Source organism: Chinchilla lanigera, unplaced genomic scaffold (assembly GCF_000276665.1).
Source record: "Chinchilla lanigera isolate Chin_1 unplaced genomic scaffold, ChiLan1.0 scaffold00026, whole genome shotgun sequence".
In the NCBI taxonomy this organism is placed as follows: Eukaryota; Metazoa; Chordata; class Mammalia; order Rodentia; family Chinchillidae; genus Chinchilla; species Chinchilla lanigera.
In genome coordinates, this window is record NW_004955427.1 from 20,613,311 (window position 1) to 20,631,129 (window position 17,819).

The window sequence follows — 17,819 nt, forward strand, 5'->3', positions numbered from 1 at the left end:
GGGGCTATGGGAGTAATTTTATCAGAAATATGGTGACCCAGATAGGTGTATGGTGGTTTGATTTGAATTTTATCTGGGGCAATTTGTAGTCCTATGATTTTTAGATTGGTTAGTAATTGTTGTAGTCCTAGCTGAAGCTGGTGGGAATCCACATGAGATAATAAGATGTCATCCATGTAATGGATGCATTGATAAAACTCTTGAAGGAGCTCAATGGCGTGATTTACATATAGCTGGCATATGGCTGGACTATTTATCATTCCTTGGGGAGAGCTTTCCAATGATATCTTTTAGTGGGGCCTTGATGATTGGTCACAGGGATGGAGAATGCAAATCTAGGTCTATCTTTTTTATGTAAGGGAATGGAGAAGAAACAATCTTTTATATCTATGATAAGAATGTGATGATTTTTTGGTATCTCAGTGGGTGAGGGCAACCCAGGCTGGAGTGCTCCCATTTTAATTATATGCTTATTTATTTCTCTTAGATCATAGAGTAGGCGGTATTTATTTTTATCTTTTTTGTGAATGATAAATATTGGTGTGTTCCATGGGCTTTAAGAGGGTTCTATATGACCCTGGGAGAGTTGTTCTATAATAAGTTGGTTAAGTGCAGTTAATTTTGGAGACAGTAAGGGCCATTGGTCCACCCATACAGGCTCATCAGTGTCCCAAGTTAGCTGTATGGGCTGTGGTTTAATCACTGGAGCAATGGCCCCTATGAAGGGGGGAGTGGTTCAGTAGTTAATTTAACATCTAATTGTGATAAGATATCTCATCTCCAAAGGACTTGAGGTAAGCCTTGTAGGAACAAGGGCTGACAGTGTCCTGAATGTCCTTCTTGGTCTTTCCATCTTAATAGAGTTGCTGTTTGGAGTGCCATCTGTTGACCTGTGGCTCCTTGTACAAGGGGTCCTGGAATAGTTGCCCAAAATTTACTATATGGGTCTCTTGGGAAGCAGGAACGTTCAGTTCCTGAATCTGTAAGGCCAGAGATGGACATTTGTTCTATGTCCAGGGTTAACAGTGCCTTATTTTGAGTGATGGGCACAGTCCATAGGATCTGTGAAGTGGTTTTTATTTCCCTCTTTTGCTGTCGGGCTGAGGGTTGCCCCTTTGGGGGTTTAAAGGCTTGCTTTCTTTGTCAGTTTTTGATCGACAGTCCTTTGCCCAATGATATCCTCTCAGACATTTAGGACAGCGGGTAGGTGGTTTTGGTTTAATATTTGAAGACTCTTGTCCCTTTTTAGGGCATTGTTTAGCAAAATGTCCAGGCGCTTTACAATTGAAACATAAAGGTAAAGTATTCTTTAATTGTAAAGCATTGCCAAGCACTGTTGCTAACACTTGAGCTCCTCGTGCATTGACTTCCCTGCACGCTAGTATCCAGGGATCTAGATCTTCATTTTTTATAGGGGCTATTAAGATTCTACATGTGGGGGTAGCCCCTTCAAAGATAAGTTGTTTGGCCAGGGCTTCGGCAGCCTCTGGATGATCAACCTTTCTCTTACAAGATTCTACAACCTTGGAGACAAAAGAGGCGAAGTCCTCGTTGGCTCCTTGAATAAGCTTGTTAACTGGGATAGTTGGTCCAGCATGGCAACGGTTAAATGTTTTTAAGGCTACTGCTCTCACTTGGTCAAAATATTGAGGTGGGCCTTGTGCCTATACAGCAGGAGAGGCATATACGCCTTCACCTGCTAGGCAGTTGTAGTTTAGTGGTACATTATTTCTGCGATTTCAGTTGGCTTGCTGTTCACATTCATCTTTAAACATAGCCAGCCAGTCCAGATATTGTCCGCCAGTAAGGACAGCTCTAGCCCGTTGTTTCCAGTCTGTAGGGCAGTTCATTTCCATGCTAATTGTTTCAATTAACTGTTGCGCAAATGGGCCTTGAAGGCCGTCTTCCCTAACAGCTTCTCTCAAGCGTTTAAGAGTAGAATGTTCATGGGGATACCATCTTAAGGGGCGTGCAGGATTTTGGTGTACATTTATAGGAAACATATCATTCATTTTAGTTTCCCATTGTTCCCAATTTTTTGCTTGACTATCTCTTATTTTACATAATCCTTCGTAATAATCACCCCATTGTTGGGACGGTTTCAATTTGAAATCTCTTTTTGCATGATATTCATCATGGGGATTTTTAGGGTGTGATGTTATTGTATGGTCAGCAGGTGGCACTGCAGGATAAGCCGGAGGCTCATCCCAGTCAGGTTCCACGTTCATAAAGGGGCAGGGCTTGTGAGACAAAGAGGAAGTAGCCCGGGGTGGGCAGTTTTTGTTCCGAGCCATCAGGGGTGGAAAATTTTCGGTCTGCGCCATCTTTGGTTCTTGTTTTAAGGGGGCAAGTGAGGGGTATATATTGTACAGTTTAGGCTGGGGAGTCACAGGTTTTATATCGTCTGGCTTGGGAGTTTCTTTGACATCCGGTTTGGACGGGAGGGGTACCAACAAGGAGAGGTCTTTCTTGAGCTGTTCAGTGAGGGAAGGCTCGGTATCTGGAGCTGCTGCCACACATGCAGCAGAGTCCACTAGGAGAGGGAAGGCCTCTGAATCCTCCCCAGTGAGGCTTTCTGAGCCTGTTAAGCAAGCTCGGATACTAAGTAAAACCAGCTGGAGCCCTACGGGAAAGATTTTCCTTTTATGCTGTTCTGCCGTTTGGACTCGCTGTATAAGGAGGGACCATGTTTGCGGGTCCCACAGATTAGCAGTTTTCAGCCAAGGATTAAAGGGAAGGAGAATCTCCCAGTACTGGGAGAGGGTCTTATAAGAGATTTTACAATGTCTAGCCTGTAAGAGAGCAGCAAGTGCCTGTGCCTGTGGGTGCTGTTCCTTAGGAAGCGCGGAGCCCATGATGTGGGCGGGGGTCACTTACCGATTCCCAGGGGCTGCGCAGGGTCCCTGTTAAAGGGCGCCACTTGAGGTTGAAACTCCTGGGGTCGAGGGACCTGGGACCATGGTAAGTGGCGACACGGTGAAAAGAAGACACCAGAGACTAGGCTGATGGCACAGATCTACTTTATTGCGGAAGTACCAGGGGTTTTATAGAGCAGGCTAGAGGCGTGGCAATGGAGGCGGGTTAGGGGCGTGGTCTGGAGGTGGTACTATTGGCAGGGGCGATGTGGAAGTAAGAGGTCAGAGTGGGACAGCCTAGGTGGGGCGATTTACTCGGTTTGCCAAGGAGTCTGAGTTTGCTCAGACTCGTTCCTCCACCACAGCCGTCAACCAGACCTCTGGACCACTTTTTCCCACAGATTTGAATTTTTTCTTTCTTTTTATGATAAGGTTGCCCAAGGGTTGGTTAATTTTATTTAATCTTTCAAAGAACCAACTCTTTGCTGCGTTGATTCTTTGTAGTGTTTTCTTAGTCTCAGTTCTATTAATATTTGCTCTGATTTTTATAATTTTCTCTCTTGCACATGCTTTAAGTTTACCTTGCTCTTCTTTATCTAGAAGCTGGATATTCAACATTAGGTTGTATATTTGAGCTCGCTCTGTTTTTCTGATGTGAGAATTCACCACTATAAATTTTCCTTGCAGAACTATTTTTGTCTTATTCATAAGTCTGGTATATTGTTTTGGCATTATTGTTAATTACAGAAACTGTCTAATTTCTTCTTTAATTTCATCTGTGATCAACTGGTTGTTCAAGGTGTTGTTTAATTTCCATGAGTTTATGCAGTTTTTATATTTTTTTGCCACTGATTTCCAATTTTAGTGCACTGTGGTCTGATAAATACATAAGATAATTTGAATTCCTTTGCATTTATTAAGCATATGCAATGAGCTAGTATGTAGTCTATTTTTAAGAATATCCTATGTGCAGCTGTGATGGATGTTGTATTCTGATGCTGTGAGGTGGAATACTCTGTAGATATCTATTACATCTACAGAGTTCAAAGATTTGTTTAAGTTATGATATTTCACTGGTTTTTTGGACTAGTTTATCTTTCTATTTGTGAAAGTGGGGTTTTTGAGATCCCAAATTAACACTAGTACAATTGTACTAGTGCTAACTGCCTTTTTTATGTCTGTTAATATGTGCTTTATGTAGATGTATGTGCTGGTATTTGGTGCATGTATATTTAAGATTGTTATCTCTTGCTGTTGGCTTGTTTCCTTTGTAAGTATATAGTGGCATTGTCTCTTTTGATCATTCTTGGCTTGAAATCTCCTTTGTTTGCAAATAGAATAGCTACCTGTGATTTTTTCCAGGTTTGTGTACATGGAGGATTGTTTTTCATCCTTTCACCTTCAGTCTGTGAATTTATTTTTCAATTAAATGTTTTTCTTGTATGCAACATATTGTCAGATCTTGTTCTCAATCCATTCCGCCGCTCTGTTTCTTTTGACTGGTGAATTGACACCATTTACATGGATGATTATAACTAATATTAATTGACTTCTCATATATTTTCCTGTTGTTGTTTCCTTTTATTTCCCCTTTGGTTAATTGCTTTCCTTGCCTGGTGGATTCATTCTAACGGAGTTTATGTAATTGTAGACTTCTTTATCTCTTTTTAGAATACCTTTCAGAACATCTTGGACTACTGATTTGGTGGTAATGAATTCCTTCAAGTGATCTCTGTCATGGAAGTATCTTATTGCTCTGTCAATTTTGAAAGACAATTTTGTGGGGTGCATTAATCATGGTTGGAGATGTTTTTCCTTTAAGGCTTGAAATGCTTCACTCAAGCTCTTCTTAACTTAAGGATTTGTGTTGATTCTGATAGTCTTTATACGTGGATTTTTTTTTCTGTCACAATTTTTAATATTCTGTTCTTGTGTTTAATTTCTGAAATCTTGAGATATATATGCCTTGCTGTAGATTTTTTTTGATCATGGCTAATTGGATTTCTATAGGCCTCATTTATTTGTATGTCATATTCTTTTTGTATTCTTGAGACATTTTCTGCCATTATTTCTCTTAAAGCAAAACTCAGAGAAGAATACAGTCTCTCTCTCTCTCACACATGTGCACGCTCTCTCTCTCTCTCTCTGACTCTCTATTTCTTTCTCCCTCTATCTCCCTCTCCCTCCCTCTCTCCATGTAAAATCTTTCCTGTTGCAGACAAGCAACTCCTTAGGAACCCCTCCCTCAGGAATACAATCCTGTGCTTTCTCAGCATGGTCCTGTGCTTTCTCAGCAACAAGGAGGCTATTTCAATCAATTCTTTCAGGGGAATCTCCTCCCTTAGAGGGGCAATACTGTTTGCCATCACTGATAAAACTAACAAATCTATGAACTAGATTTATAACATCCTGACATTTGTAGGATGTAGTTCCCTTTTAAGGTTAAGATAGGGTTGATTTCTAAAATGACTACCTACCTTTGTTTCACTTCTGCATCTCAATTTGGTTGGTGCCACAAATTTTACAAATGAGTTGTCACATTTTCTTCAGAGCCAAGCTTGATTTTGAGCATTTGAGTAGCTGGGTTGGTGCGTCTAGATAAAATCCTCTTGAATGCCTCCCTGTCCCTCCAGTATTTTGGAAATCCTGAAACATTTTGAACACATTTTCATGGCATTTTCACTATCTCTTGCTTTTTCATTGATACCATTATCTTCTGTTATTCTTCCTTGTATCATCTAACAACTTTTGGACTGATTTTTCATTTTACTTTGTTGTTTTTAAGAAATCTTTCTTTTCCTAATCACTAACCACACACCTATCTTTTTTGTTGTTGTTGTTGTTTTGTTTTGTTTTGTTTTGTTTTTGTTTTTTTCTTCTGGTACCAGGAATCAAACTCATGACCTTGCACTTGCCAGGCAGACGCTGTGCCACTGAGCTAAATCCCCAACCCCTCACAAACCTATCTTTTAGATCTGATATTCTGTCCTCAAATTGGCTGATTCTTCTCCATATACTTTCAATAGAACTTTTAATCCTTGTGATATCTGTTTGTATCTGTTTCATGGCTTCCACTTCTTTCCTATGTTGGGCATTCATTGTTTCCATCATTTTTCTAAGCTTCTCTATATTTAAAATCTGTACCTATTCTCCTACACTAGCCATGTTCTTCATTATTGCTAATTTGCTTTTTTCTAGAGCCTCATTCATCTGCTTGTTCCTTCCCTTGTTACTATTACAGAAAGTTCAGGTGGATGGCTTTTGAACTGTTTCACCTCACTGCCCCCTGGGTTTGCCTTGGGTGGCCTGGAAGTCTGGGATTGCATCTTGCTTCTGTATCTTCTCATTTTCACCTTTCTTTCTTTCTACCTTTCTTTCTTCCTTCCTGTTTTCCTTATTTCTTTCTAGTTTAGTTTCTGCATTGATCCTTGTAAATTGCTTATGGTGGGTAGCTTTATTGCTAGTATCTAGAACTTCTTGAGAAATGACTTTTGGCTTTGGAGTCTGTTGCAAGATCCTGCCTCTTCAATTTATTGAAGAGGAGAAGTTGCTGCCTATTTGGCCTAGCTCCTACTTCTTTGGTACTGTCCTATAGTATTTTTTGTGACCCTCAGGCAATGTTGATCTTGGCATACAAGGAAGAACAACTGATTAGAACAGCTATATCACCTTGGCCAAAGTAGTATAATCAGTAATAACAATAGCATCAAGCACAGCCTTGCACCATTTTAAAGTGAAATATTTTTAATTAAGTCATTGTAAGTCAGAAACATCTGTGTTTGAAAATAAGTGTTTAAACTCAAAGTTATATGGAATGTTCTTAGCAACTGTTCTCAATAATCAAATGTGGAAACAAACCCAATGTCTATTAACTGAGAAATAGATAAATAAAATGTTTATACAGGGAATATTATTCTGCCATAAAAATTAATGAATTTCTGATAAATGCTATAACATAGGTAGACTTTAAAAATCTGGTTTCTTAGCAAAATATTTTCTAAGACCTTATATTAAAAGCCATATTTCATAAAGTCCTTATATGAGGTAACTGCAACAGGCAAATCCTTAAAAATAGTAAATATATTAGTTTTTGTAAGAAATTAGAAGGACAGAATATGAGCAGATGGAGAAGACATCCTGGAATTTAAATAGAGGCACAGCATTATAAATACAATAAATTCAATGACATTTCACTCTTCAAAATGTTTTATAAAGTAAATTTATGTGAATTCTGTATTGTGTGAATTTTCCCACAATTAAATAATCTATTGAAAAGAAACAAGAATTCATGGGAAAGGCAACATTTTAGTAAGGGGGAGCAAATATAAAAAACTGAATAAGATGATGCATTTAAAGTAAATATGTAATTAAATATGCCTAGGCTAAAGTGCCCCTGGTAAAATAAAGCTTGGAACTCTATATTGATAAAATACAACTCTATGTTATTTTAAAATAGGTACATTTGTAATACATATATATTAAAAGTGGTCATTTTATAAGTTTTTAAAAATACTGTGAATATTAACAAAGAAATATTTGGTAAAGCCATGGTGTAATTAGACCATTTAGATTTTGTGCCCAAATACTCTTATAAATAAATTAGATCTATTCACTGTATATATTTAAAATTTCAGTTTAAAAGTAACATATAGTAATTTTAAATGTGTATGTAGTCAATGTGTCTTTAATATTTATAAAAAATACTGAAGAATTATAGAGAAATTACCAAAATAAAAATTATATTTGGACAGAAATCTTTCTTTTTAACTGTTATAAAAAATAGAACAAAAGATTTCGGAAACACTAGCAAACTTCATACACCTTCAATACATCCCCATAAAGAAAATAAAAAAGCAAGGAAGAAATTGCAAGATATTTATGCCATATCTCACCACCAAAATGATGTGTCTACATTATATACCTTCAATAATAGAAAGACAATCATCTCAATTGAAAAATAGAAAAAAGCCTTGATAAGTCCTTTGACAGAAGAGAAAACTTACATGGTTTCACTTTAATAATTAGAGAAATTAGTAAATGCAGATTGAAACCATAATGAGATATCATTTTACATTCAACATTTATTGTTAGAAAATTCAGAAGTTTGTTAGAAACAAATGTTGTAAAGGGTGTGGGTCATTGAGAATTCTATACTATAAGTGAAAGTATAAATTTTAAAATCTGGTACAATTTAACATTATCTTGTAAATTTGATCAATTTCATACCCTAATATCTAACAAGTCTGCTTTTCTGCATAAATATCAAATGATGTGTACAAGGTTCTTCGTAGCTGTATTTTTAGTAATATCAAAAGAAAGTAGAAAAGAAAAAGTCATAATTACTAAGGACCAAAGAATATCTATATTGGACAGAATGTTATATGTTAAAGCAAAAATGAATGAAGTTCAAGCAAAAATGTGTATAAATTTTATAAATCTAACACGAGAAAAGCCTAAGTTTCTTTAATTTATGTGCAACATAATACGATTGTGATAAAGTTTTAAAAAGCAGCAAAAGTGAGCAATATATTGACTTGGAGGTGACTATGGTGCTGGCCAAATTGCTCTTGCTCATCTTGCTGTCCTTCCCCACAACTGTGTTTGACACACCCATGAAATGTCATAGGTAAAACTGAAGACAGTCCTCTGCCTTCAAAGTAAATGATTGCATAGGAAAAACAGGAGAATTGTAGAGAAATGTGTGGTGCCAGTATATACCATATATCCCACAAGCATTGTTCAGTTTTACTTTACCTGCTTAACTTTAATTTAAGTGACCATTCTGCATCTTTGCTGTAAAAGAATAAGTAACTACTGACAATGAAGATGTTTTCTTCTCCCATCTGCTTTTCTGGGGAGTAAGGAAAGAAAAAAATTTGTGGGTAAAACATGAAGCTGGACTGTATAATGGTAAAATCTCGAGTAAAATCCAAGTTACTGCAAGGTGTTTTCCAAGGTTTTAAAATGCAGTTTAATCACAGTGCTTTTTTTTGTTCAAATGATTTTAATTATTGGACTGCCAAAAAATTTAATATATAAGAGTTTTAAACCTGAAAAATTCAGTATATTGTTTATAATGTATACATATAAATGATAGTATTATAAAAAATATGATGATTTAAAAAGATTTCACTGTAGTGCTAACTTATTGCCACAAAGAAGACAGGAAGATGGGATCAAGAAGAGCACATATGAAGATATATTAATGTTAGTCCTTTGGTTGAGTAGTTTCAATACAATTACATTGTATATCTTTTTTTTTTTTTTTTTGGTTTTCTTCTGGTGCCGGGAATTGAACTCACAACCTTGTGCTTGCCAGGCAGGTGCTGTGCTGCTGAGCTAAATCCCCAGCCCCTACATTGTATATCTTAATTCTGTGAAATATACATTGTTGTATTCAAATCAAATATTACATTGTAAGAACAAAGTAAAATTAAAGTTTGATAGATTGTATAAAGTCATACCACGTCCTACAAAATGTTTCAGAAATGACTTTTTAAAAAATATGTACATGATTAAAATATGGAAACATACAAAGTAATTCATAACATCTTTATTGTGCTAACCCACAATTGAAAACAACACAAATGTCTACTAATGGTCAGTGTATAAATGAAGTATGTCCATATAATAATAGACTATTAAACAATAAAGAAAAGCAGTTTATAGATGTATGTAATCGTTATTATCCTCACAAACATGATAATCAAAACGTGCATGCACAAAAAAGTAAATATTATGTTAATTCCATTTAATGAAAATTCTAATGAAAAGAATCTATACTGGCAGAAAATCAATCACTGGAAATCAACTGAGATGCAAGAAGTTTGTATATTGGCATGATGTAACTTTTTCAAGTGATGAAACTTCTAAAACTAGATGATGGTGTCATTTTCACAGCTGTATAAATTTAATAAAATTATCAAACTGTACATTTACATGGGTGAATGTTATGGCTTGTAAATTATGCCTCACTGACTCTGTAAAAGTAAACTACATTGCTTTCTCTGTGATTGTCCTCTCCTCAAAAAACTTAGTTTGACCATATGTATGTGGCTCTACTTCTGGATTCTAATAATATTGTTCTATTGATATATGTGTCCATTTATCACCAATAGCAAAATAACTTATGATGACTTTGAGAGTGAGACTTAATTCTAGGTGGTTTGAGTCTTCTGACTTTATTTTTTGTTTTTCAAAATTACTTTGATGATTATACTTTCTTTACCTTTCTCTAATTTTAGAATAATTTTATTTCTATAAGAACTTTTTTTAGCATATTTCAATTGGGATTATATTGAATGTACATAACATCTGGGGAAAACCAACACCTACTATCTTACAATAATTAGAAATATATCATTTTATTAAAACATTTGTTATTTCTTTGATTGGAATTTTGTAGTTTTCACCATACAGGTCTGTGTTAGTTTAAATTAAGGCTATTTTGTGTTTATTTTTTACTTTTGTATATGATATTTTGTAGTTCAACTTTTGAGTGGTTTTACTATTAGAAACACAACTTAATTTTGTATCTTGGCATTTTATCTTAACAATTATCTTAAACTCATATGAGCTCTAGTATCCCTTTTAATCTTCGGAGTTCTCTGCATAACAATTTTCTGTATCATGTGATCTGAAAATAGAAAAAAATTTTATTTCTTTTCAGTTTTTTGTTATTTTTTCTTGAGACAAAGTCTCAGCATGCAGTTCAGGTTGGCCTTGAATGCACTCTATAACCCGGATTGTTCTCAAAGTCTCAGCAATCCTTTTCCCACAACCTCCCAAGTGCTGGAATTACAGACGCCTCTTCAGCTGTGTGTTTTTTGTTTCTTTTCCTTCTACTGCAGTGATAAACTCCAGTATTATGTGATAGTGAATATTTTTTGCTTCATTTCTTATCTTATGGAGAAAACATTAGGTTTTTTGCTACTATTTATGTTAGGTGCTATGTGCAGATTTTTTCTGTATGCCCGCTAAGAGTCTGAAGTTTTCTCTATTCCTAATTTGCTGTTTTTTCATAAATAGATTTTTGGTAAATTTTTGTTACATGCTTTTTCTGCATCTGTCAAAATGATTGTATGGCTTTCCTTCTTTGACGTTATAGTGCATTAAAATATGATGATTTCTTAAAAAATATTTAACTGACTTTGTATTCCTAAGATAAAACCTCATTTAATTATGATCTGTTACACTTTTTATATCTTACCGATTTGATTTGCCAATATTTTATTGATGATTTTTATGCTTATGCTCATGAGAGATATTGGTGTTTAATTTTCATGTAATGTTTTTCTGGTTTTGGCATCAAGATAATGCTGATTTCATCAAACATGTTGGGAAGTATTCTATCCTCTTCTTTTTTGTAGATAAGCTTTTATAGGATTGACAGTAGCTTACTTATTTTAAAAATCATTACAATTTTAGACATGTTTAAGGATTTGAATTTATATTTTGATAATGTCAAAATTATGTTATCTTTCTCACTAAATGTACATAATTTTAACTAAGGAAATTTGCTTATTTTCCATGGGCCAATTGCCACTATAGCATGTAAAGTCTTACAGTAAAATCTAAGAAATTTTTCTTTTTATAATCTTCAGATTGTAGGGTATTATTTAAGAAAGAGGCTAGTGTTTTGAAGCCGAAAATACTTTATCATGCCTTAGTTCTCATTATAATGATATTTTTTTTGAATCAAAATTAAAAGCATTTACTCAAATTTTTATGTTTTGGAGTGATGATTTTTTATTTGATGCACTTTAATTAATGCTAATCTTTTTTCATCTAGTCATGCGGATGGATCAGTAAAATTTTGGGATGCTTCTGCAAGTAAGTTTTAAATTTATCCCTGTAAACAACTCTTGGTTAACACTGAATCATGACCATCCATTATATTTTAGTTTTGGCAATTAATATTTTGGAAATATTTTTAGATAAATGTATTGGTATTACAAATTCTATGTCCCATATTGTTAATCCAGTTTAAAGTTTTTCCTTTCTTCTGTGATATAGAACAATGAGACTAAGTCATTCTGTCAGCAACCTATTTTATCTTGAAGATGTAGTATGTCAGAAATACTACCAAACTTTGTCAAATTAGCTTTGTTCAAGGAATTTTCTTTGCCTCCTAACTGTTCAGTCTTTGCCAAGTGCTTCTGTCTCTCTAGTCTTGACTTTCCTTTCTCATTCATCTACTAAGTCCTGTGAAGAGCAAAAGAAATTATTTGTAACAAAAAATTCTTACTAAATTCTTAAAAATTATATAATTTATTGAATACATAAGGTATTCTGCTCAGTGTTGAAGGACACACAAAAATAATTAAATCTTCTTTATACCCATAAATATTTTTCAGGAGACTTTCTGGTCACTAGACAAAATAAAGAAATTTACATTTGTCACTACCTGGCAAACAATATGAAAGGATTCTAAATATAATATGATACAAATCCTGTTTGTTGTTAGAAATAGCAAGTATTTATTTGGAATCAGGAAGGATACTTTAATAGCGTTAGTGTGAATACTGGAAGATGGTTAAGATTTTAGCAGGAGTAGGAAGAGAACAAGTTAGCAACAACTCTAAATTTCTGAAGATACGTACTGAGAAGATGAAGTGAACTCTTTTGGAAATAAGGAATACAAGAGAGATTTTGAGTTTTAAACTTTATAGAAATATCAAAAATTTCAAATAAAAATGTCCAGCAGATAGATAGAACAATCAAGAATTGAGAATGAAGAAACAACATATAAGTGATATTTGAAGCTGTAGAAATGAATATTTTCTCAGGAAGACTATAGTAAACTGAAAAGCAGAAGAAAAAAAATGACTTGATGATACTCTTCTATCACAAGTTAGAGTCTCTCACCAGTCAAGAAAATCTTCAACATCAGAAAAAGATTAAAAGATTTAAAGTCTTAAGTTCTAAGACCATTTTCTGACCTTGTATATTAGTCACCGATCAGTTGTGGGGACAAAATACTTGATGTATACAATTTAAAGGAGAAAAGGTTATTTTGGCACATTTTCAGAGGTGTTGCTCCATGGTGGGCTGGCTCCATTATAGAAATATCATGGTAGAATAGCATAGCAGAGGAAAGCTGCTCACATCACAGCAGCTAGGAAGCAGCCAGTGGGAAAGAGTAAGAGAGGAAAGGGGTGGGGACAAGATACACCTTTCAAAAAGATTCACACCCACCGCCCAGTAACTTCCTTCTGCTGTGTCCTATCTCCTAGTAACTCACTGAGCTAAGAACACATCAATGGATTAATCCATTGATGAACTGAGTGCCCTCATGATTTGGTAACATCTGAACACATGAGCGTTTGGGGGATATCTCAAATCAAACCATATCAGGCTTCATATATTAGAGTAAATGATTAAGGAGAAACTAAAAAAGCAACATACTTTCATGCAATCTTTTCTGAATCTTTTCATGCAAATATGAACTTGTTTCTGGAATAAAATTAATTCATACTGGCGTCATCACTCTTTTCCTGCCAGCTCAGAGTCGCTCCTTCCTTCTAAAATGTGAAAGGACACTTTAAAAATTCTAATGTTTTAGAATTTAGTTAACCTGTGGATACTGTCACACTCCTATCTAGCAATCAAAGGGGTAAATTTTGAAAAAACTCTGAGGGAGCCTACTTAGGACAGAATCATGTTATATTTTTACTGTATTCTTTCCAAGCCCCCAGTGTTTTCACCGATAAATAAGAATAAAAATGCATCATAGGACTTTTCTCAGGGTCACATACAAAAATAAATATATATTCCTGAGCATATATGTACAATAATTGTTTATTTTTTCCTTCTAGTCATCATCTTAATACTACACTGAAATAAGAGCATGATAGTAAATGATTATTAGTTCCATGAAATTTTCTGTACTTTTGTGGTCTAATAAATACAGTGAAAAAGTTTTAACATCTAAACATGAGTTCAAATTAGAAGATAACTGTTTAAATATGTCACAGTAACTCTGCAGATGCTGTACAAGCTAAAAACTTCAAAAGTCTTTGAAAAACAGAAGGTGGGAGAAAGCAGACAGTCATGTGAAATTGTAGAGGAAGATCCGTTTGCCATTCAGATGATTTATTGGTGTCCAGAGAGCAGAATATTTTGTGTATCAGGAGTTTCTGCATATGTCATTATTTATAAATTCAGCAGACATGAAATTACAACAGAAATAGTGGTAAGTTATTTAAAACTTAATTTTTATACTTACAGATAATGAAAGAAACCAGTTATAGATTTGGGCTACTAATGATATGGTTTTAAGACAATAAGAGTGCACTTTATAGCAAGGGATATAATTCATAGGATTTAAAATTGTTATTGTAACTTAATACATGTATTAAAAAGTTGTTTGGCTTAATATGACAAGAAGAGTTCTCTATCAAAACTTAGTATTTACTTTCAGCATCGAAATAAGCTTACTACTTTAAGTTAATCTTGCTACAAATACTTTTTTCATTTTTCTCTTTAATATATACAAGATTTTTCTATCCCATTAATGTTGCATCTGTGTGGCCAAAATGACTCAGTTTCTTCTGAACATTAATTGTCAATATTACAATTTTAGCATTTGTAATTATTTCTTTACTTTTATGATAAAGAAAACTATAGAATATAATATATTTTGTAATATGTATATACTATAGAAAGTACATATATTTGTATACATTCATATGCAGCATTCATTTGCATTCATAATATACCATAATATACCAGTTGTGGTATATTGTTACTATATTATTATAAATTAGTGCAGGCTTTGTTCTGTATTTTTTTTTAAGTTTAACTAATTTTTGTTTCTTAGTCAACTAATTGTTTTAAATGATTATTTCTCAACTACAGTAAGATTATTTTTAATTATTGTTTTTATAGCAATGTAAATAATTATTCTATTTAACACTATTAGCAGAAGATAAAGATTGATGACTCTAATACTTGTGTATTTTTACCTCCACCACTAAAATTAAAATCACCTTTTTATAGTACATTAGAACCCCAAGCTTTGAAGTAAATTATAACTAGGTTTTAATTCTTCCTGTACCATTGAATTCCAGTGTGACTATGAACAACTCAAATGGTTGCTAGTCAGTAGTAGAGTCTAGATATGATTCACTTCATGAACTGTGTAATTTTCTATGTAAACAAGATAGAAAATAAAAGTAAACTGGAAATAGTAATATCAATTTCATGGGGATTTATATTGATTATTTAAAGACGTTGTTAACATGGTACCTAAGTGTAATAAATATTCAAGAATTGATAACTATTGCCACTAGACTTTTTTTGTAGTTTTAATGAAATTATGGCATTCATTATTTTCAATTCCAAAAATGTACACCCTAGATTGTAGAGCAAATATTTTTTATAAATCCATTTTAATTAAAGTGTTCAGTGCACTCATTGAAATAAGCATTATTGGAAAATATTTTTAGTTTCAGAAAAGGCCTTCAGGTCACCTTATTTCTATATAAATTATTAAATCAATATCATTACTCATTAAGTAATTCTAATCAAGGTAATAAAATTAAACAAGTAAAAATTAAGGAAACAAAAGAAATAACCAAAAATATGGAACTTTTTTGGAAAATTTTTCTAAATTAGTACAAATCCAAGATTCAATGAGTTTTTTAAAACTAAAAGGCTTTGTACAAATAATACAAACACATAGATACATTTTTTTTTTTTTCATTGGAATAGTAATCAATTTTTTAGAAACTTTATTTTTAATATATAAATACTTTATCTCTAGGTATTTCTTGTAATTGTGTAGAATCAAAAATTTGTCTTTTCTGGTTGCCATTGAGTATTCCATATATTTGACATCTTGGTGTACTTCTCAATATTAATATAATTTCAAATTGAATTTCCTAATGAGAAAAATTTGTGAATAATTACTAAAAAGTTATCAAAGAGATTAATGTAAGTATGCATTTTTATGATGTAGATTAAATTAAAACTTGATTTTTTAAGTCATTAGAAGTACGGCTTCAGTATGATGTTGAAGATATTATTACCCCTGAACCAGAAACAAGTCCTCCGTTTCCAGATATCTCATCCCAGCTTCCTTCTTCAAGGAGTCTTTCCGGGAGCACTAACACTGTGGCTAGTGAAGGAGTAACAAAGGACAGTATCCCATGCCTGAAGTAAGAGTTCCTACCAAATTTTAAAACAGTTTTATATGTTAATCCTATAATCTTGGACATTGCGACAAATAAAACCACTCTTCTAAGTTGTTATCAAATGATTTACAATAGACCAAATAGTATTCTGGTATTCTTTTTGAACATATACAAAAAGGCACAATATTCTCATCTTTCATTTACTTATTTATGTATTTCTTTCCCACAAAGATATAAAGGAAAACATGGCTTTGATAAAATGAGAACTTTGATAGGGCAACAATTTGGCCACTTGCTTGGTACTTTCCAACTGAAAAAGTATGTTTATGGAACATCTTCAACTATCTTAGAATCAAAAACAAAACCAACTTTACTATCTATTACATGTATATTCTATTAGAAAAAAATGTTTTTTCTCATGATTGCTAATTATCATTAATATTTCTTTTCATTTTCTAACTTGCTATTTGTAAATAGTGTTCACTCAATGTGTTTAAACAAAGTTTAGCAACATAATCTAATAAACCTGCAGTTAATAAAGCCCACTCTAATATTTATCTGGATTGTTTTTTGTGATTCATATCATAGGATGTAAATCACTACTGCTTCTGCATTGTCAAAACAAATGTGTCCAGCATTGACTGGTTGGAGAATTAAGCAAGAAATTTCTCGGAACCCCCTTTGAAAATATCTGCACCCACTACTTGAAATATAAACAGCTTTTCCTCATTTCTTATGAAAACGCTTATGAAAAATTTAGAGACAAAATTTCAATAACGAAGTATGGCTTGGTAGTGCACACCTATAGTCCCACCACTTAGAAGGCTGAGGCAGAAATATCGTGCCACGTTTGAGGCCAGCCTGGGCTACATAGTGAGTTCAAGGCCAATATGAACTACACAGACACTAACTCAAAACATAATGAACCAACGAAGATTTCAGGAACAAAATCTGTATAATTAGTACTAATCCTTATAAGTTTTGTCCCAAAACATTTTTTGTGAAGTTTTTTTTAAAAGTAAATTTAAACAGATATTAAGAGGAAAAATCTAAAATGGGAAAATCACTCTAAAAATTTTATCTAATGTTATGATTTTATACATTTAATTGTCCTTCACATCAGTTTGCTTTAATTGATTTTTATTAAAATAAAAACCAGAAAAAGAACAAAAAGTTCAAGAAAGACCTAAAGATGTTTGTTTATTGAGAAAATCCATCATTAAAGTGTGAGTCTTGCACATACCTAAACTTTTTCTATATAATTAAAAATATTTAGGATAGGAATGAGAGAAAAGCCAGTGAAGGAAACAAAGATTTGGTAGTACAGATGAAGTAACCAGTAACAATAGTGGGGATAATCTTCATAATTAGGAGAACCACAGGTTAAATAAAGTACAGTCCCATACTATGTAGTTAATATCTATGGACTGAACAGCAAACTGAACTAAGTAATAGTATTCTGTGAATTACATGTGTTTCTTGACTACATTGGTACATTTATGTCAGCATCATCCCTAAATTTCTTTCATTTGCTGAACTTATATTCCCACATCAATAAATAAGGATTTCAACTAACCATCTTTAATTTTTAGCAATAATTCTCATCAATATATACATATGTTTGTGCAGTCGTTCGAATTTCTTTTGCCTTTGAATGAAAAATGACTGGTCATAAGAGGCCTCATTAAGAGAGTGAGATTTAAGGAATAATTTGAAGAAAGTGAAAGAATTAGCCAAAAACTATATAGGTATAGCAGTTTTAGAAAGAGAATGAGAGGCTGAGGCAGGAGGATCATTGTGAGTTCGAGACCAGCCTGGGCTGCAAAGT

General features: G+C 33.4%; 1 protein-coding gene across 9 annotated transcripts in view; it reads left to right on the forward strand.

Annotated features, from left to right (window-relative positions):
- Stxbp5l (syntaxin binding protein 5-like) overlaps positions 1-17,819 on the forward strand; it is a 369,984-nt gene that overhangs the window by 223,251 nt on the left and 128,914 nt on the right. For all 9 annotated transcript variants that reach the window (XM_005386478.1, XM_005386477.1, XM_005386476.2 and 6 more), the window contains exons 15-17: positions 11,647-11,687; positions 13,832-14,049; positions 15,843-16,015. In XM_005386478.1, coding sequence (XP_005386535.1) covers positions 11,647-11,687; positions 13,832-14,049; positions 15,843-16,015 — 432 coding nt within the window. The remainder of the gene's footprint in view (positions 1-11,646; positions 11,688-13,831; positions 14,050-15,842; positions 16,016-17,819) is intronic.